Genomic DNA, 22,112 nt, shown 5'->3' on the forward strand with positions numbered 1-22,112 from the left:
GCAAAGTCTTTTCCCTGGGGTTGGGGAGTCCAGAACTAGAGGGCATAGGTTTAGGGTGAGAGGGGAAAGATATAAAAGAGACTTAAGGGGCAACTGTTTCACGCAGAGGGTGGTACGTGTATGGAATGAGCTGCCAGAGGATGTGGTGGAGGCTGGTACAATTGCAACATTGAAGAGGCATTTGGATGGCTATATGAATAGGAAGGGTTTGGAGGGATATGGGCTGGGTGCTGGCAGGTGGAACTAGATTGGGTTGGGATATCTGGTCGGCATGGACGAGTTGGACCGAAGGGTCTGTTTCCATGCTGTACATCTCTATGACTCTATAATCACAAATGATATTTATTGTAACACAGTTAACTCAAATGTTGTCAAACAGTTTTCCATAACCTTCATTTTTTCTTCAGAAGTAAGATCTTCTTTTCTCAGATGCTCAATGAGTTGTTCCATTTTTTTAAGTTTTGCTGCAGTCCTCTGTTCTTGTTGCTGAAGTTTTTTTATCTTTTTCTGTAATCTGAAAATCTTTTCCCAGAGCTGGGCCTTGCCAGTACCATGTCTACAATATGAATGCTCAACTTGTAGAACGTTTTCAGTGACAAAGGGTTGCTGATCATTGAACAGTTGGTTTGTTTCGAGCTCTTTTATTGTTATGAAGGATTCAGCTAATGTGGTGTCAAAAGATTGTTCTGGATTTCCAAGTGACTCAGATGCAGTGTTAAGTTCTGAATTCCTTTGGGACTGCTCATCACACTCTGCATTAGGAACTGATGATTCTAGTCTTTCTTTAGTTGTTACTTCATTTGTTGCAGCAGGTCCAAAGTTTTGGGGATTTGTTTCTGATTGTTCTTTTGGAAAATTATTTTTCCTACGAATATATCGAGAACACAGTTTCTTCTTCTGAAAGATAAAGTTTTGGGGTCTTGAATTGATAACATGGTCATTTATTGCATTATAATGTCCCCAAACCCACTTCAAAGTCAGAGTTAATCTTACCTGCTGATGACTTGAAAATGGGAAAACAGTTGGTACAGCCTGTGGTTTCAAATAACGGATACCCCAGCGCCATTCAAATGAATCTGCAGTAAAATGTTCACTACATATGCATTGATGCTTTGTGGGGAACCAGTTGTCATGTTTCATGTTTTTGATCCATTTGTTAAGTCTTTCTTTGTTTTGCAGTGGAAACCTTTTTTAAAGAGAAAACAAAATGTTTGTTACATTAAAGGTTTATACATTATTATGAAGTTTATTATTGAGCTGCTCCTCATACCGAAGTTAATCTTAATATTAAGTGATATTTAGTTAGATATTCCTAAACCTGCTCATTAAACTCTTTCCTCCATACTCTGATCCAGCATTAGGATGGTAAATATTTAATTAATACATTTATATTTGTAAAAGATTAACTTTCTAAATTAGTATAACTGAAATACAAATTCTATCTTAATGTGTATGAGTTCAAGACTAGTTAAATATGTTAGCATTATTGTTGGTTGTAACGTATTCCTGTGAATCAAAATATGAGGGGCTAAATAATAGGAATATGCTTTTGGAAATGTTTAATAAATCAATTGGATTATATCCTCATGCAAAATGAAGCCCACTTAAATAATACTTCTTAAAACTTGTCATCATAAATGCATACATTTCCTAATAAAATGTTTTACTTTTGTGATGCAAGTTGCAGATTCTTTATTTTCCAAATGGGAACTTTTTTACATTCCTGTCGATGTGGATTGACTTATCGTATGCCCTGGTGCTTGAATATGACATGGATCAACTTAGGCAGTACGCCACTCTGTGCTTGTGCTGTTCTAATGTTATGCCCTGTTGACCATCACAGTGAAATCTAATGTTAGTATTATATTTTCCATATCATTTACTGTCCAGTTTCAATCTTCAAAGTAATGATAGTCTGGTGATGGTTGTACATGTGCATGAAGGTCAGAATAAGACCACTTGCTTTTCTTTCTGCTCCAGCGGGAAGAAAGCTTGGTAAGCCAGTGTATTACAAAAAAGCTGCCAACATCTGTATAACATTACTCCAGTTTGAGCTACTACTTTCTGTGAATTGGGACAGAGATTAAAATGATGTGACGTACAAGTGGAATATTATAGCGTCATTGTCATAGAGATGTACAGCATGTAAACAGACCCTTCGGTCCAACTTGTCCACGCCGACCAGAAATCTTTAAATTAAACGAGTGCAATTTGCCTGCATTTGGCCCATATCCCTCTAAACCCTTCCTATTCATATACTAGTTTAAATGTCTTTTAAATGTTATGATTGTACCAACCTCCACCACTTCCTCTGGCAGCTCATTCCATACACGTACCACTCTCTGTGTGAATAAATTGCCCCTTAGATCCCTTTTAAATCTCTCCCTGCTCACCTGAAATCTATGCCCTCTAATTTTGACCTTCCCTACCCTGGGGAAAAGACTTTGGCTGTTCACCCTACCCAAGCCCCTCATGATTTTATAAAGTTCTATAAGCCTCTGACACTCCAGGGAAAATAGCCCCAGCTTATTCAGCCTCTCCCTGTGGCTCAAACTCTCCAACTTTGGCAACATCCATGTAAATCTTTTCTGAACCCTTTCAAGTTTCACAATGTCTTTTCCTCTTGTTATCCAAGAGGAGGATGGGACTAAATTGTAACTGTAGGAGCCGCTCCTTTTTTTAAAGGTTTTTTTTCCTGTGTTGGAGATGATTTCCTCAAATTCTTGAAGCAGCAATTACTGTTTTATAAGCTGTTGCGTTGTTTTGGAACTTTGGTAAAAAAAATCAAAACAAAGTTACTTTTAAAATGGGATGAAGTGAAAGAGCAGATACCACATGGTAGGTGAAGAAAGGAGCAGTAAACCTGTACAACTGACTGATCAGGCAGTGAACCTTCATAGCTGCCTGTGCTGTTAGTTACAAGTATCTTCGGAAAATTAGAGTTTGGTCAAAGAAAAAAATTAGCTTCTATCACAAAATGTGCAGTTTTAGTTTTAATTACAATGAATCCTGGCAATAAAATCCTAATTCTTTGCACCCATTTTCTATTAGAATATATGTTTTTTTGACATTGAAGATTAAGGTCTGCTTCAATACTGTACAGTGACCAAACAGCAACAGTCAGAATAAATAATAAATGCAGAGAATTGATAACTAAAATTTGGACAAGGTTGTTTTCTGTTTCCAGAATTTCCCAGTCTTTACATTGAAATTGTGAACAATATCAATCCCATTACTTGAGAAGAGATGTATTTGCATTGAAGGCAATTCAGAGGAGATTCATGAAATTGAATCCAGAGGTAAGGGGTTTGTCTTATTAAGAGAGATTGTGCAGTTCAGGCCTATATTTTGTGGAGTTTAGAAGAATGAGAAGAGATCTAATTGAGGGATATAAGAGGCTAAAGGGGATTTACAAAGTGGACATAGAAAGGATGTTTCTTCATGTGAGCAATCTAGAATAAGAGATCATACTTTTAGAATAACGGGTAGTTGATTTAAAACAGATGAGGAAAAATTACTTCTCTAAGGGTCATAGATTTATGGACTCTAGAGTGTGACTGGGACATTGAGTAAATTTAAGGAGAACACACCAGATTTTTAATCAGTAATGGGTTGAAGGGTGATGGAGAGTGGGCAACAAAGTGGAGTTGAGGCCAAGATGAGATCAGCCATGATTGTATGAAGGCTCAAGGGGCTGAATTGCCTACTTCTGCTCCTAGTTCTTAAAGTCTTATGAAATGACGACAGAGCATGTATAGGAGTTTTTTAAAATTCATTTATGGAAAGTCTCTGGCTGGGCCAGCATTTATCGCCAATCATTAATCGCCGTTGTAAGATCAGTGGTGAGCTGTCTTCTTAAATACTACAGTCCTTTTGGTGTACGTAAACCAACAATGCCATCAAGGAGGGAATTCCAAGATTTTGACCCAGGGTATTGTTAGGAATTTCAATAGTTGGAAAGAATATAAATAATCTGAGATAGACAGATTACACAATAATTGTAGCAGATATGAAGTAAAGTCTATAGACTTCTAGATAAAACTGTCATAATAACAGATATGGATTATCATTAAACTACAAAAAAAGGAGTATATCCAGATGCAAAATATTAGTGAAATCAAAATAAACAAAACAAGTTGAATTTTTTTATCTGGGTGCTGAATAATTTTGATGGAAAAAGAGATAAAGACATCAGAAAACATGTAACATTTGCAAATCAAACATTTAAACGTGAGGCCTTTTAGAATATGAACACCTCCATAGAAAAATGAGATGACCAAGATGCTACATCTTCTCAACATTTCTATATGGATGTGAAAGTTGAAATATAAACAAGATAATAGTGGTTTCTGAGACATTTAACAAGAATCACGGACCACACACAGGTAATGAGGAATCTTTGAGGAAAAGCAGGCACATAAGAAGAACTTCTGTAAATGATCACCAAAGAACAACAATAATTGTTTGGGTACTTATTTAGGAGAGAGAAATTGTAACATCTGGGAGTAGAGTCCTTATAAGTAACAGAATTAATATTCCATCATTCTGTTGTGCTGCTCTATCAGATTTCATATGGCAGAATGGGTTTCACTGTATGAATCGGTTGTGCAGAGGAGTCAATGGCTCATGGATAGCTCTTATCATCTAGCAGTCACCTTTTGGTTTTAGATGTTGGCTCAATGCAGCTTACACAGCAAACTCATACAGAATAAAGACCTCATAGGTACTGCCAGATGATAAAATGTTGACCTGAATGTTACATTGCCTATGTATGGTCACATGCTTGATGGACACTGAGGTTGTGGAATTCATTTTTGTTCTAGTTTAGGGCAAAGTTGACAAGCAGTGTCCACAGTGTTGTGCTGTCAGTAAGTGACACCCTGCATCATGGGGAAGCTTATAATCCTAACAAATCATGTCGCTTATCTTTGGCAAGAGGGAATTAAATATATATTTATTTAGCTATCATTAAGTTGACAGTCTCAGTGACTTCTCTTACGCAAACTGTAAGATGCTTTTTCTTTACCATTAGCCCAAAAGGAGTCAGATGCATTGAAGCTTCTCACAAAGGTCACCTTCACTGCCACTGACAATGTATTCTTTATCCTGCTCTGACATTACAGTTGTGAACGCAGCATGTGGCAAATTTCAGAGAGGACATTCTTCCTGTTGCTGGTCAAATGTTGAGTTGCATGAAGTTGACTGGGGCAATAATCTTCAAATTGTTGCATGGTGTTTGACATCATTATTTCTCTGACCTGCATAATTATAGCTAATTTTTACACCAATACAGTATCTGTCATAATGCTGTGGAGGCCATAGTGGAGTGCTAAGAGCACACAGAACATGCACAAAAAATGAACCTAATTTTTCAGTTTCATTTTTCAATTTGTTGTAGTTGACTATGAAGTGAATGACGATCTAAGTGACATTGGTTGTGAATTAGGATTTTCACAATGTGATATCGTTAGTACGTCTTGCAGAGGCTTATCTTACACCGTTGGCTCTTTTCTTGTTATGTTAACACTGCAGCCAGCAGAAACAGCTTCAGAACATAGTTCTAAAACTACCTCTTTGTATTCCTATGATTTCTATGATCTATCCTCTGAATCTACTATTTCTTTGTACAGCCACTTTGTTTGGGATTTCACACCTTATTCTGATTATGACACAATTATTTCCTCATGTTTGTCCATCACTGCTCCATTAGCAGTGAATCTTTGAGCTGTCTTTTTTGCAATTATTGTTGGCTATGTGATCTCTTCCATGACAATTCCTACAGTTTCTCATCCCACTGGATCTTGAGTGCCAGTCAGGCAATCAACTAGGTCATGTGTTTCCCATGTTTCTTTCATGACTATTCTACCACTTTTTTCCCATTCCTGACATGCATAACTGTACATGTTGTATAATTTTGCTCATGCCTCAGGTGTTGAAATCTTTATCTGTGCTATTGTTACTTCTAGAATCTACTAAAGCAATGCAAATTTGGGCAGCCTCCTGTATTCTATCCAGCTTAAACTTGACATGATCCAAAATTTTCCTGTCTGTGCTCTGATTCTTATTAAATCCCATGCACCCATCAACCCTTTATTACTCGATCTACATTGATACCTGTTGAAGCATTGCCTTGATTTTAAAACAACAGGCTTATTTAGAAGTACAAGCTTTTGGAGCACTGCTTCTTTGTCAGGTAATTAGTGGGGCAGGTTCACAGGACACAAAATTTATAGTAAAAGAGCAAAGTGTCACACAACTGATGCAATGTATTGAACAAACCTAGATTGTTGTCAAGTCTTTAATCACTTAAAATGGGAATGCAAGCTTTCATTAATATGTAAATCCCAGAACTTCTTTCAAATCAGTCCCAAGATAACTTAAAAGATTTTATAAAAGTTGACAGCAATCTAGCTTTGTTCAATATATCGCATCAGTTGTATGACACTTTGATCTTTTACTATAAATTCTGTGTCCTATGATCCTGCTCCACTCGCCACCTAATGAAGCAGCAGCGCTCTTGTACTCTCAACAAAGCTGTTGGACTATATCCTGGTGTTGTGTGATTTTTAACTTTGTGCACCCCAGTCCAACACCGGCACCTCCACATCTTGATTTTAAATGTCTAATACCTCTTTTTCAAAAGCCTCCATGACTTCACTCATACTTTTCCTCGAACAAGTTCTAACCTCCTTAGATGTTTGTCTTTCTCCAATTCCGCCCTCTTCAGCGTTCCTAATTTTTGTGGCTATGTCTTCAGCTGCCATGGCCTTAAACTCTGGAAGTCCTCTATAAACCTTTCTATCGTCCTTCAAGATATATGTTACAACCTATCTCTTTGATTAGACTTTGTGTTATCTATCTGACATATGGCTTGGTGTGAAATTTTATTCATGTGCCTTGAGATATATCACATCTTTGACATGAAGAATCAGTACAAGTTACAGTTATATATTGGGAGCATTAGCTGGAATGGAGCTTGAGTTCTGTTCCCACATGAAATACTTTTTTCTGCTTCCTCCTTTGTCTGCTCTCTTGCTGTTCCCTACACCTGCAACCTCACTTCTTTTGTGCTTGTAATTCACTGTGTTCTACAATCTTTTTTGCTCTTCCTACCTCCAACACTTGTTCTTTTATATTTTGCTATTTGACTAACTTCCCTGCCCTGAATGCCCATTCCTCCTCATATAAATATGTACATGTAGATCTCCAGCTCCCAAATCCCACCAATACTCAATAATTAAAAAATGACATATCAATAACCTGAATTACATATTATTCATTATAAAGCATGGGGCAATGACTCTGACTGGCTTGTCAGCAATGCCACTGATTATCTGCTAGTGCATAGATTAGTTTGGATTGACTGCACATCTGGAATTGAGACTTACCCTGTAATTTCTACCTTTTCAGTGCATGCAAAACTCGAAAAGTGTTAGCTATCTTTCCATCTAGACTTTAATAAAGCAAAGTTGTTGTATCCTAATTAGTATTTCCTAATTATATTCTTCTGAAACTTGGTATTGTATGTACGTTGGACCTCAGGATTCTCGATTTTCAGTGGCATCATGGGCGGTGATGTTTCAGCCTGTTTCTACTTACGGGTAGAAGCCCAACTTCTGATTATCAGATGACAACTGGCCACTTCGATTAGAGCAGCAAGCAACCGCGCAATACCTAGGCATTTCGTTGTGACACAACCAAGGCTGTGGCAAAGACCGGAACGCGCAGGAGCCCTGAATGCGGAAGTGAAATCACAAAGAACACGGTATCGAGCTAGATTAGTGACGCAGGGTGCAGATAGCCAATGAGCGAGTGATTCGTGGTGGAAGGGGTTCTAGAACGCGATGTAACAGTGCAGGGTGGTTCCTGCAGTCCTGTGCGGAGTGGGCAGAGCTGCTCCCGGTGAGTGCTTCTAACAAATAGACTAGGCCTCTCAGATTGTTCCTTAAATTAATCATATCGGTTTCGCTTTCTTTGTACTTCCCTTCAGGTTTTTATTTAACTAAATTTTACTGCTTTCTTATTTGTGAATCGTACAAGTGTTTACTTTCGTGTGCTCTCCCTCCTCAGCGTAAGACTGCTATAAGAAAGGTGGTGGAGGGATAAAGGTTGGTGGCAAATTTGCACGGCCGGCGTCAGGCTTGTAGTCAGGTTGAGTGTTTCAAAGCCGTCGCATCAACTGAGCAATAAAGCGGGTTCGTGGCATCATCAAGTTGTGTTGCTGAAAATTGCAGCTTCCTGTGCCACTCATTTTCACGACACCACGACGTAAAAGTGAGGAAAATCGTTAACTATAAAAGCACTTTCTGTCTCCTAATTTTGGTTAAAATCTTACTTTCTGAAGGTAATGGGAATGGTTGGAATTTGTTTGCAGAAGTATAGTGTGAAATTTGGCAAAGAAACGGATCCACCTTCACCCAACCAAACGTGTGGAGCGCCCACTGACTGACCTTTGGTTCTCTGGTTGAAATGTGATTTTTTTTTGCACTTTATGGATGTCATATTGTATTCGACGGCCTTTGTTTTGACAATCGAGTTTGTTACAAGCAATGATCAGTTGCAAAACAGGTTGAGATTTTTAGCACGACACGAAAGATGTATTTGTTTTAAGTTGTGCCCTTTGTATTGGCAAAATGTTATCAAAGTCTCCGTTCTTGTTTTTAAACTAACGCAGACTACTGAAAACAATTAGATTGAGTTGCTAGTGATTATTCAGGATGTAAGTGAACGTCTTGAGAGGTTTGAACGTCTTGAATGTTTTGAGAGGTAGATGTGTAACTGACAGATTACCGGGACAAATGAACAGTCTCTTTTTAAATTGTATTCCGTCTGGGAGCTTTTTACTGTCCAATGATGTAAAAGAATCGTCAGGCCTTGCAGAGAGCCTTTTTGGAATAAGTAGGTTAGGCAATAACGTCACCTTATCAGTATTCTTGAAGTCAGTTGGAAAATGCAAAGCAGAAAAATCAATGATAACTATGCTTTCCCCTCCATTGAGGAGAGACACCCCATTGTTATTCAGTAGAACTGTGTATGTCTCTCTCTCGCTGAGAAGTGTTTCATTTGAATTATACTAATAAGCACCAACCCCAGCAAAAAATACTGTTGTACCAGAGGTTGCTACAAATTGAAATAAAAAAAGTCTTCTGGGACAAGTGGTAAAGCACACATTCTTTCAGGGATGATTCACTTGGCACTAATTTTTTTTCTGTCATTGGGCTAGTGATTTTTGCAATTCTGCAGGTTAATGATGAATGTGGCTTACTGTAAAGTAGTACTGAATTCAACATAGTTAATCTTGGAGTCAAGATCATTCAGACTTTCTAACACAAATTAATGTGTACAAGGAAATGTAAGTGTGTGTATTGTATTCCTATGACATTTTGGAATTTCTTGAAAATTGGTGGTGTGCGTGACATCTTTAGAAGGGAACTTGCAAGTAACTGATAACAGCTGAAATATTAATGCTTGTGAATTTCCTTGATTGATTTGAGAACTTCCAATGTGCATTCTGTCAAATCCCTCAAGTAATTATTTACACAGCTTCATCTGTCCCTTGCACAAGTGTACTATGTAATAAACCAGAAGAACTGTGAATTAAAATAAAAACATAAATTGCTGGGGAAACTCAGCAGGTCTGGTATCATCTTCTGAAGAATGGTCACTGGACCTGAAATGTTAACTCTGATTTCTCTATGCATATCGACAAATGCTGGGTTGACATAAACTTAGGCTTAAAAATGTAGGGGCAAGGCCACCTGATTTTTGCAGTTTTGAGAGTTTGATAGCGATTATCATTTTTTTTACTGGCAAAACCTGTACTACGTGGACAGATGGTGCTGTGTACTTCCCCTCCCACTGTTACCTTGCTTCATGCTTTGTTTAATTTTCCAAATGCAAATGAGTCTCCCAAGAAAATGAACATTTATATTGCCTTCCATGCCAATCTGAATGAGATTTTTGGAAATTTCAAGCCTTACTGAAGGGGATCTTTGCTGTAGTGAAGTTTGTAACATTGAAATACATATATTTACACTAATATTAATGTACGTCTTTATATTTTCTAGGAAGTATTGACAATGGCAGCAGCGCACTCTGTTTTTGCCTTTGCTGTCTGTTTTCTAATGATATCTGAATTCATACTGGCAAAGAAGGATTATTATGAAATTTTGGGGGTGCCAAAAAATTCATCTGACCGTCAGATTAAGAAAGCTTTTCACAAGCTTGCAATGAAATACCATCCAGATAAAAATAAAAGTCCGGATGCAGAGACGAAGTTCAGAGAAATTGCTGAAGGTAAGTGTGTTAGACGTCTTTGTGATTATTTTAATTTATCTGTCTATGTTTCTGTAGTTTCAGGTCATTAGAAAGACGACAGCTATTTTCTTTAGCTCTTACTAAAATTGTTATCTTTGCCAATTAGACTGTTCTCCTTTTTCAGCCACCATCTCAAGGTGCACCAGCCTTTTCATGATTTTGGCATCTTACTTAATAGTGAATTAAGCATCTGACTTTGACAGGAAAGAAAGCTTATATGCACCATTGTAACTATACCACCTTATCTGCCTCATCTCCAAGTATGAAACCTTTAGAGATCCTAACCTGTTCTACCATTGTAAGCTATAGTTAATATCCTGCTGTATTTGTCCCATTCTAGGACCCGTATGCTTTTCACTTCTTGTATTTATTGATATGTTAACTACTAGTCCCACGATGCATCCATTTAAAAATGATCGTCCTTGTATCTGAGTTTGAATCCTTTAGTAGCCTTTTTCACATGTTATTTCTCACCTCTATCAGCTAACCTTCACCTCCCTGACACGTCTGTGTTATTTCTTCTAGTCACTTCACCTCACTGTTCTTGGCTGTCCCTTTGGCAGCTTAATGTCATGCTATGAAATTCTGTTGCTTAGTGATTTTTGTTTTGCTCTCTTCCCTTTTAACACCTCGCTTCAAATCTACGTCTTTCTGTAATAATTTGGTCAGCTTTTTAAGATTGCTTTCTTTGGTACATTGCTGTTTATTATTGCAACTTGTCTGCTTTCGATGAGATTAGCATTTTGTTTTGCAGCATATGAAGTCCTTTCGGATGAGAAGAAGAGGAAAGAATATGATCACATGGGTCATCAGTTTTTTAATGCAGGCAATGGTGGCCATCGTGCCCATTCTTTCAATTTCAACTTTGATGACTTCCTTAAAGATTTTGACTTTGACTTGGGCCACAGAACACATCACAAAAAACATTTTGATAGTCACTTTAGGGCACACCAGGAGGGACACAATGCACACAAATTTGCCTTTGGAGATAGACAATTTCCTTTTGGAGGTGGATTGTTCGATGATGTATTTGAAGACATGGAAAAGATGTTCTCATTCAGCAGTTTTGGCAGCACTCACAAACACACAGTGAGAACTGAGAAGTTCCAAAACTCCGGCAAGCAGCACTGCAAGACTGTTACACAGCGCAGAGGAAACATGGTGACCACGTACACAGACTGTTCAGTGCCATAAACTTGCTAATTGTATACGAATATGTCAGCATGGTTTACTTGGCATCTTTGTCATGGCCTGTTCCCAGGCAGAAGTGTCAAGAAAGGCAAAATGAGTTGAGTTGCACAAAAAAATAATGCTTTCCTGTCAGTCTTTGTAAACCTTCCAGACTTCTTGGGTGCAATGGGCTAATTTCAGCTAGAAACTGTATTTAGCCTTTACAGTCACCATTTTCTAGCTTAGTAATTTCAAGCATATATTTAATAAATACAAAACAATAGTAATGATCTATGAGCTAGCACAGGAGGTAAAGCAACAGGTTTGAATGGAAAAATGGTGAAACAGGTTATTCTGTAACATGTTATGCTTTACGCAATTTATGCAATTGTTTAGTCCTAATGTTCAAAATTGTTTAATTTTATTTGAAGACAGATCTTGCATCTTGTCATGGCTAGTGAAGGCAGAGTGCTGTACTCAGCTAATCTTACTTGATTATATATCAATTTCCTTAATACAATTTCTACACGGCATCCTACAATCCTTTATAATTCCGTTTTAACAGTCTCAGTAATAAACCCATGCCTTATTTATTGCTTTGGTTTCTCTGTTTAGCTGTCTTTATGGTTGAATAAGATTTTAGCTTGTGTTATTCTGATATTTTGAACTTTGGTTTAAAAGAAGGTTGTGAAAAGCAGTTTGAGGATTGGCTCTAAATTTGAACCTGAATTGTAACATTGTATATTTTGTGTTGGTATGGAGATTCTCGAAACTTAATTAAAGTTTTTTAACTTCAGTGTAGATATTGAGATATATAGTTGAAGGTAAACATTTAAGAGCTTAATTCCTGCAAAATTTATCAAAATGCAGTGTGCATAATTCTATTTGGTGCTAAATAAGTTTGCTTTTTTAAATTTAGTTCGAACTAAATTCAAAGTACTATCTCTTATAATTACAAAAGAATTTAAGTTTTTTTTTAAATACATTTGAAATATGATAAATGAGAAGCACCAGACCTTTGTTCTTTTTGGACTTCTGTAACACTCAGCAGCTAACATTGAAAGGCTAACAGAGTTAAATGCTTTCTAAATGATAATGATTAATTATTCTCCACTTACCTATACCCTAGGTATTCCACAAACTTGTATCTTTCAATATTCCACACGATTCGTTTTCCGTTATATTCTGATCACTTGTTTATCTTGCCGTATGTGTCTCTACTATCTTTTGATTATTGTAGAGTTTGTAAGATCTAATTACCTCATTTCATTGTCTTCAAATTGCAGGTAAAGCACTGCGTACTGTCATGTGTGCAATATTATTATACAGACTTGTTTTTGCATTGCGGATGTGTAGACTCCGTTAGTTTATTAAAATTTGTGAAACCTGTGTCCAGAATGTCTTGCACTTTTCCAAAAAGCATTTGTTAAATAAATTCAGTTGCTAAAACCTCATTTGTTTCAAATGAACACTTTTCCCTTAGTCAGTTATTCTTTTGAATTAATTTAAATGTGAAGAGGGGACTTGGCTATTTTAATAGCTACCTCTACACTATTCGGTTATAGATCATTGAATAGGTAAAGGACAAGAACGTTTTGCACATGTGCCAGCTTTTTGCAAGAACAGTTCTGAGTTTCTTTCTTTATAGCTGAAAATGTGTTGCTGGAAAAGCGCAGCAGGTCAGGCAGCATCCAGGGAACAGGAGAATCGACGTTTCGGGCATAAGCCCTTCTTCAGGAATGCCCGAAACGTCGATTCTCCTGTTCCCTGGATGCTGCCTGACCTGCTGCGCTTTTCCAGCAACACATTTTCAGCTCTGATCTCCAGCATCTGCAGACCTCACTTTCTCCTCAAAGATTTCTTTCTTTATACCCTTACAATGTTTTATGTTTTAGATCATTATTTACTTCCCTTTTGAAAGCCACAATCGAATTTGGATCCTCCATTTTCAGGCATTTAAATTTGAAATCCTCAACTCTTGGTGCATAGTTGTGTGGAGGTGGGGGGAAAGAAAACCTGTTGTCATTACTTTTGACACTGTAAACCTTAAATTGATGACCGGTTGTCATGATGCTTTCACGCCATCCATCTATATTGCTTACGATTTGAAATCAATATAATCTCTTAACCTCGTCGTGAAAAAGAACAAACACAGTATCTCCAATTTGCTTATATAACTAGATTCTTCTCTCTAACAGTTTTTCTGAATCTCATTTGTATTCTGTTCAAGGCCTTCATATCCTCCCTCAAAGTGGAGTGCCTAAAATTGGAGGCCAAAAGAAAAATGTCTTATAAAGATGCTTTGTAACTTTGTTTCTTATGAACTCAATACTTTGTCTTTTTGCATATCTACAGTGATTTTTTTCCACATTATCCCAGATCTATTCTTAGATAGCTTTAAAATTTGTACCTACTTTTGTTGTCTGTCCTTTGTTCTTCCCACCAAAATGTATTACTTCTTTGCATGAAGTTTCATTTGTCACCGATTCACCAATTTCACCAGACTCCCTTCTTGTAGATAATCATTATCCTTGCAGTTTACAAAACTTGGAAGTATTGTACCTATTGTAAATTTTGTACACAACTTTGGTTATTATAAAATCAGTAGTGGAACTCATACTGACCCTTGAAAAACCCCACTGTGTAATCACCACCTGATCTAGCTAAACAACTAATCATTCACTTGACATTCAGCCAACTTTTTATCTATGCTCCTTTTATCCCATGTTCTTCTTTATCAGACCCTTTTCTTTTGAAGTTTGTGTACACTACATCAACTGCATTATCCTTTTCAATCCTGTTTACTTGTTTCTTTTAATAAAAGATCAATCTAGTTAAGCAGATTTATTAAAGGCAAATCTTTTTTGATTTCACAAGTCAATGTAAATTCGTTTTATCCTGCATTATTATTTCTAAAAGCCTTCCCACAGTTGCAATCAGTGATTAATTTGTAGTTGCTGAGTTTATCCTTGCACTATTTCTTGAACAAGAATGTAATATTTGCAATTTCCCAGTCCTCTGGTATGGCCTCTGTATCGAAAGAGGGTTGGAAGATTATTGGTTAATAGTTTTGCAAGTTCCTTACCTCTGAGTTTCTTTCATTGCAAGCTATGTCATCCTGATGACATATCAACTTTAAATTGTGACTTGTTTCTCTAGTATTCTCTATTGATCTTTAGATCATTCAATATCTCAACTACCTTTTCTTTCAATATGACTGACAGATCTGTGGTAAAAATGGATGTAAATATTAATTTAGTCATTTGGCTAGCGATGTTCTGCCTTGATATGTACATCTTCCATTTGGTCTACCCACTGTTTGTTTATAAGCTTACGGAAAACTGTTGTTAGAATCATACAGTACAGAAGAGGCCCTTCAAACCTATGAAGTTTGTACTGCACGATATATACTACTACCTACATTTGACCCACTTTCACATACTAGGCCCATTGCCTTAAATCTTATGACACTTCCCAGTGCTCACTCAAGTAATTTTTGAAAGTTGAGATTTTTCCACCACAACTACCTCCCAGGCAATGCATTCCAGACTCCCACCACCTTCTGGATGAAAAGCTTTTCCTCAAAGCTGATCTCAACCTCCTGCCTTTTTGAAATTGTGTCCCTTTGATACTGACCCTTGAGCTAAGGGGAACAAATGCTTTCTATTCACTATATGTCCATGCCCCTCAGTCTTTTATATCTCTATTAGGTTCCTCCCTCAACCTTCTCTGTTCCAAAGACAGAGAATATACAGCCTCTCTTCATATCTGAAATGTTCCATCCCAGGCAACGTCCTGGTGAATCTCCTTTGCACCCCCTCCAGTGCAATCACATCCGCCCTACGGTATGTTGAGCAGAACTGTACACAGCACTACAGCTGTTGCCTAGCCGAAGTTCTGTACAGCCCAACATGACCTTCCTGCTCCTATAATCTATGCCATCACTGATAAATACAAGCACTCTATATGCTTTGTTTACTATCCTATTAACCTATCATGCTACCTTCAAAGATCTGTGGTCAAGCAACCCAAGACACTAAGATGTAGGAGCAGAATTCGGCCATTTGACTCAGTCTGGTCTGTGATTTGATCATGGTTGGTATGTTTCTCAACCTATTCTCCTGCTTTCTCCCCATAACCCTTGCTCCTCTTACCAATGGGGAACATATCAATCTGTGTCGTAAATACATGTAGTGACTTGGTCACCACAGCTCTGTATGGCCAGGAGTTGCATAGATTAACCACCCTCTGACTGAAACAATTACTCATCATCTCTGTTCTAAAGGGTCATCCCTTCACTCTGAGACTATACCCTCAGGTCCTCGTATTTCCTACTGTGTCCACTCTATCCAAGCCTCTCAGTATTCCATAGGTTTCAACCCCAAGATCTCTCTGTTCCTCTGAGCTTGCCATTCACTCTGTACTTCTCTGCCTTGTTCCATCATCATAAGTGCATCACCTAACATTTTGCAGGGTTACATTTCATCTGCCACTGATTTGTCAATCTGATCAATTCATTTATCTCCTCCTGTAACCTAATCACTTCATCCTCATTAGCTGGTTGATTGGATTGGCACATGCGGATGATACGAAAGTCGGAGGAGTTGTTGACAGTGAGGAAGGATGTGGCAGGTTACAGCAGGATATAGAGAAGCTGCAGAGCTGGGCAGAAAGGTGGCAAATGGAATTCAATGTAGCTAAGTGTGAGGTGATTCACTTTGGGAAGAATAACAAAAAGATGGGGTACTGGGCTAATGGTCGGATACTTGGTAGTGTGGATGAGCAGAGGGATCTTGGTGTCCATGTACACAGATCTCTGAAAGTTGCCACCCAGGTAAATAGTGCGGTATTGAAGGCATATGGCGTACTGGCTTTTATTGGTAGAGGGATTGAGTTCCGGAGTCCTGGGGTCATGTTGCAGTTGTATAAGACTCTGGTGCGGCCGCATCTGGAATATTGTGTGCAGTTTTGGTCGCCATACTATAGGAAGGATGTGGAGGCACTGGAACGGGTGCAGAGGAGGTTTACCTGGATGTTGCCTGGTATGGAAGGAAGATCGTATGATGAAAGACTGAGACACTTGGGGCTGTTTTCATTAGAGAAAAGAAGGTTTAGGGGTGACTTGATTGAGGTGTACAAGATGATTAGGGGGTTAGATAGGGTTGACAGTGTGAACCTTTTCCCACGTATGGAGTCGGGTATTACAAGGGGGCATAGCTTTAAATTAAGGGGGGGTAGATATAGGACTGAAGTTAGGGGTAGGTTCTTCACTCAGCGAGTCGTAAGTTCATGGAATGCCCTGCCAGTAGCAGTGGTGGACTCTCCCTCTTTATGGGCATTTAAGCGGGCATTGGATAGGTATATGGAGGATAGTGGGTTAGTATAGGTTTCGTGGGCTTGGATCGGTGCAACATCGAGGGCCAAAGGGCCTGTACTGCGCTGTATTCTTCTATGTTCTATGCTGACTCATGGTGCATGGTTTGATTCCAATCTTGGTGACTGTCAGTGTGGATTTCTGACAGGTGCTTAAGTTTCCTCCACAGGTGCAGGCTTGGATTGGCTGTGATAAATGCCCTGTAGCGTCCAGAGATATGCAGGCTAGGTGGATTAACCATGATATGTAGGCTTATGGGGATAGAGTGGCAGATTGTGTCTGGTGAGATGGCCTTTGGAGCGTCAATGCAGACTTGATGGACTGAATGGCTTCTTTCTCGACTAGGGATTTTACACCATGATTCAATCTTCGCGTCATCTGCAAACTTCATTTCAAACAAGTATGCTGTTTCGGAAAATATGAAGGTGATGGATTCTTAGGGGAGTGTAGCACGAACAGCCAAGTTGCTGGTATCGAGACTGGCTCTAATGTAATGAGGGGTATGTCGAATCCCAAGCGATCGATTATGTTAGGACATTCTCTAGTCTGAGGCACAGACAGAAATTTCCATGGCTAGCAGCAAAAAAAATCAGACTGGTGTGTTGCTTCCCTGGTGCCAGGATCAAGGATGTCTCGGAGAGGGTGCAGAATGTTCTCAAGGGGGAGAGGGACCAGCAGGAGGACTTTATGCACATTGGAACCAATGACATAGGAAGGGAAAAGGATGAGATTCTGAAGGGACAGGAATTTAAAAAGGTGATCCTCGAGAGTAGTAATATCTGGATTATTCCCGGTGTTGCGAACTAGTGAGGGTTGGAATAGGAGGATAGAGCCGATGAATACATAGCTGAGGAGCTGCTGTATGAGAGAACGATTCACATTTGTGCATCATTGAAATCTTTTCTGGGGGAGAAGTGACCTGTACAAGAAGGATGGATTGCACCTGAATTGGAAGGGCACTAATATACTGGCAGGGAGATTTACTAGAGCTGCTCAGGAGGATTTAAACTAGTAAGGGGGAGGGGTGTGGGGGTGGGACCCAGAGAAATAGTGAGGGAAGAGATCAATCTGAGACTGGTACAATTGAGAAAAGAAGCGAGCCAAACAGGGCAGGCAGGGACAAAGCAGAGAATAAGGTAGGACTGAGAAATTAAACTGCATTCATTTCAATGCAAGAGGCCTAACAGGGAAGGTACATGAACTCAGGGCATGGTTAGGAACATGGGACTGGGATATAAAGCAATTACGGGAACATGGCTCAGGGATGGACAGGACTGGCAGCTTAATGTTCCATGATACAAATGCTACAAGAAGGACAGAAAGGGAGTCGAGAGGAGGGGGAGTGATAAGGGATAGCATTACAGCTATACTGAGGAAGGATGTTCCCAGAAATACATCCAAGGAAGTTATTTGGGTTGACCTGAGAAATAAGAAAGGGATGATCACCTTGTTGGGATTGTATTATAGACCCCCTAATTGTCAGCCCCTATTAGTGAGAAACAGATTTGTAAGAGGATTTCAGTTACCTGTAAGAATAATTGAGTGGTTATGGTAGGGGATTTTAACTTTCCAAACATAGACTGGGACTGCCATAATGTTAAGAGTTTAGATGGAGTGGAATTTGTTAAGAGTGTACAAGAAAATTATCTGATTCAGTATGTGGATGAACCTACTAGAGAAGATGCAAATCTCAATCTACTCTTGGGAAATAAGGCAGGGCAGGTGATTGAGGTGTCAGTGGGGGAGCACTTTGGGGCCAGTGACTATAATTCTATGAGTTTTAAAATAGTGATGGAAAAGGATAGATCAGATCTTAAAGTTTAAGTTCTAAATTGGAGGAGGGCTAATTTTGATGGTATTCGGCAAGAATTTTCAAAAGCTGATTGGGAGAAGATGTTTGCAGGTAAAGGGACGACTAGAAAATGGGAAGCCTTCGGAAATGAGATAACAAGAGTCCAGAGACAGTATATTCCTCTTAGGGTGAAAGGAAAGGCTGGTAGGTGTAGGGAATGCTGGTGACTAAAGAAATTGAGGGTTTGGTTAATAAAAAGAAGGATAGATTGAGTGAATCCTTAGAAGAGTATAAAGGCAGTAGGAGTATACTTGAGCAAAATCAAGAGGGCAAGAAGGGGACATGAGATAGCTTTGGCAAATAGAGTTAAGAAGAATCCAAAGGGTTTTTATAAATACATTAAGGACAAAAGGGTAACTAGGGAGAGAATAGGCCCCCCTCAAAGATCAGCAAGGCGGTCTTTGTATGGAGCCGCAGGAGATGGGGTAGCTACTAAACAAGTATTTTGCATCTGTGTTTACTGTAGAGAAGGACATGGAAGATATAGAAAGTAGGGAGATAGATGGTGGCATCTTGAAAAATGTCCATATTCCAGAGGAGCAAGTGCTGATGTCTTGAAACACTAAAAGTGGACAAATCCCCAGAACGTGATCAGGTGTACCCTCGAACTCCGTGGGAAGCTAGGAAAGTGATTGCTGGGCCCCTTGCTGAGATATTTGTATCCTTAATAGTCGCAGGTGAGGTGCTGGAAGACTGGAGATTGGTTAACGTAGTGCCAATGTTTAAGAAGAGTGGTAAGGACAAGCCAGTCTCAGGAGGTAAGGACAAGAGACGTTGCAGTGCAGGTTCATAGCTCCTTGAAAGTAGAGTCGCAGGTAGGATGTTTGGAAGGATGTTGCCGATGTTGGAGGATTTGAGGTATGGGGAGTGATTGAATAGGTTGGGGCTGTTTTCTCTGGAGCGTTGGAGGCTGAGGGGTGACCTTATAGAGGTTTATAAAATCATGAGGGGCATGGATATGATAAATAGACAAAGTGTTTTCCCTGGGGTGGGAGTGCAGAACTAGAGGGCATAGATTTAGGGTGAGAGGGGAAAGATATAAAAGAGACCTAAGGAACAACTTTTTATGCAGAGGGTGGTACGTGGAATGAGCTGCCAGAGGATGTGGTGGAGGCTAGTACAATTGCAACATTTAAAAGGCATCTGGATGGGTAAATGAATAGGAAGGACTTGGAGGGGTATGTGCCAGGTGCTGGCAGGTGGGACTAGATTGGGTTTGGATATCTATTGTCATAAACGAGTTGGACCGAAGGGCCTGTTTCTGTGCTGTACATTTCCATGATTCTGTGACTAACTCCTTCACATTTTCATCTATGTTGTTTATGAAGATCACAATAAGAGACCCTGTAGTACTGACCCCTGTATTAGGTCTAGTTAATTGTTTTTACTTTGGTTGCTCATGGACTGCATTCTATAATTATAAATGTAGATACTTTCCTGATGCAATAACCGTCTGACTGTTTGGTTATGGTTATTGACTCACTTCATGCCCCAGAGACAGATTAAGCAATACTTCTTTGCTCATTGTGTTGGAACTTACTGATCAAGATCAAGAAACAGTAGGCATAAATTTAAGGTGAGGAGCAAGTGGTTTAGAGATCTGAGGTTTTTTTAATCACCCAGGGGATGGTAGATTCATGGAATGTGCTGCCTGAGAGGATGGTGAGGGCATATATTCTCGCAACATTTAAAAAACATTTGGATGAATGCTTGGCAGTGAATAATAGACTCTGGACCAAATCCAGGTAAACGGCATTAGTATACTGTAATTTGGTGTTTGTTGGTCAACATAGACATGGTGGGTGGAAGGACATTTTTCTATGCTTTACAACATATTTAGAAACTCTTCCTCCTCTCCCCTTCCAACTGATACTGTAATAGTCCACCTGTGCGTGTGTGCATATGTGTTTGAGTGTTGGGGTTGTATGTGTGTGTCTGAGAGAGCTTGTGAATCAGAGTTGCTGGGTGAGTGTGACTGTACAGTGTAATGGGGTCACCTGTAGTGTGACATGAACCCAAGCTCATCTCCCTCTAACATTCTAATATTGTCCCTAATTGTTATGCGACACTGTCTCTTTGGAAAACTCCATGTTATTCTCCTTTTGATGACTGCTTTAACATGAGTCGCAGCCCTCGTCTGTTCTAAAGCTGGTCCCCTAGCTTTGATGTGGTTTGTACGGCAGAACTTGCAATAAATCCTCAATAAACACAACACTTTTCTCAAATTGACAGGTACCCATTTGCTGCTGTTCCTGTAACAATCTCCAGCGAGGGAAACATATCGAGTGGCAAACCTCGGCCAACAAAGATGAGACAGTCACCACTTCGCAGCAATCTCATTGGCTGTAGTGGTTTGCGTCACCATAAGGGGGCTGGGTAGTCATTTATTATTAAGAATTCATTGGTCAGTAGAAGTCACATGACCCTCGGTGCTTGAACCTGAATGCTGTGTTTGGTAAACGCGGACAAATGAGCTTTACTTTGGTTCGCGCTAGCCGCTATTCAACTGTGACAGTTCCCTGACGTAATGGCCCCGACCAGGGAAGAAACGATTGGTCCAGGAGAACAAAGGAGCTGAGAACCTTAGCTTTTCATTGGACAATGATCGCTGCAGCTCATTGGTCCTTGAGAAGTTGCTGCAGAAGCAATGTTAGCTGCTGGAGTAATGTGAAATAATGGGGTATTGTCAGCTGGTGGAGCAGTGTGAACTGGTAGGACAAAATGTGATCTTGTAGGTTAGTGTGATATAGTAGGGCAATTCCAGCTGATAGATGAATGCCTGCTGGTGATCAATATGTTGTGCTAATTTATAACTTTGGCAGTTATAGCTACTGCATTGTGTACCTTCATCTAGCTATTCATTTTAATTGGTTGCTATTAATGTAAAATAATATAACTGCTCTGTAAATTTGAGTCCATCTAAAAATTTGCTGCTCATATCTTAACTCACACTGAGTCCTGTTCACCCATCACCTCTTGACCAACATTGGATTTAGGTTTGCCCACATATGGCTCCGTTTTAAAATTCATGTTCTGTTCAGTCCCTCACATCAACTTTTCATAGTTTTGTGATCACCTCCAATACTAAAAGATTGGAGGTGATCCTAGATAAAATATATTTAATTGAAGAGTAACTTATAGAACATAGAACAATACAGTGCAGAACAGGCCCTTCGGCCCTCAATGTTGCCCTGACCTGTGAGCTAATCTAAGCCAATTTCCCAACACTATCTCATCATCATCCATATGCTTATTCAAGGACTGTGTAAATGCCCCTAATGTTGCTCAATTAACCACATTGGCAGGCAGGGCATTACTTTACCACTCTCTGAACAAAGAACAAGCCTCTGACATCGGTCTTAAATCTATCATCCCTCAATTTGCAGCTACGCCCCTTCG

The 22,112-nt window shown here is 39.3% G+C and overlaps 2 protein-coding genes across 5 annotated transcripts in view; one reads left to right on the plus strand and one right to left on the minus strand.

Moving 5' to 3' along the window:
- LOC122559660 (THAP domain-containing protein 5-like) overlaps positions 1-7,715 on the minus strand; it is a 27,761-nt gene extending 20,046 nt beyond the window's left edge. For 3 of the 4 annotated variants that reach the window (XR_006314493.1, XR_006314494.1, XM_043709507.1), the window contains exons 1-3: positions 7,600-7,715; positions 994-1,186; positions 391-897 (exon numbers count right to left, since the gene is read on the minus strand). Coding sequence is in view for 2 of the 4 variants with exons in the window: in XM_043709507.1 (XP_043565442.1) it covers positions 391-897; positions 994-1,186; positions 7,600-7,682 (783 nt within the window). In the remaining 2 variants the exon portion in view is untranslated. Of the gene's footprint in view, positions 1-258; positions 898-993; positions 1,187-7,599 lie in introns of those variants that run through there. The other variant, XM_043709508.1, reaches the window with a different exon arrangement.
- Positions 7,716-7,820: 105 nt separating this feature from the next.
- dnajb9a (DnaJ heat shock protein family (Hsp40) member B9a) lies at positions 7,821-12,941 on the plus strand. The gene is made up of 3 exons (XM_043709509.1): positions 7,821-7,902; positions 10,068-10,296; positions 11,072-12,941. The coding sequence occupies exons 2-3, from the start codon at positions 10,080-10,082 to the stop codon at positions 11,509-11,511; spliced, it is 657 nt and encodes a 218-aa protein (XP_043565444.1). The 5' UTR covers positions 7,821-7,902; positions 10,068-10,079; the 3' UTR covers positions 11,512-12,941.
- Positions 12,942-22,112: the final 9,171 nt, after the last annotated feature.

This window comes from Chiloscyllium plagiosum, chromosome 19 (assembly GCF_004010195.1).
Source record: "Chiloscyllium plagiosum isolate BGI_BamShark_2017 chromosome 19, ASM401019v2, whole genome shotgun sequence".
NCBI classification, from domain to species: Eukaryota; Metazoa; Chordata; class Chondrichthyes; order Orectolobiformes; family Hemiscylliidae; genus Chiloscyllium; species Chiloscyllium plagiosum.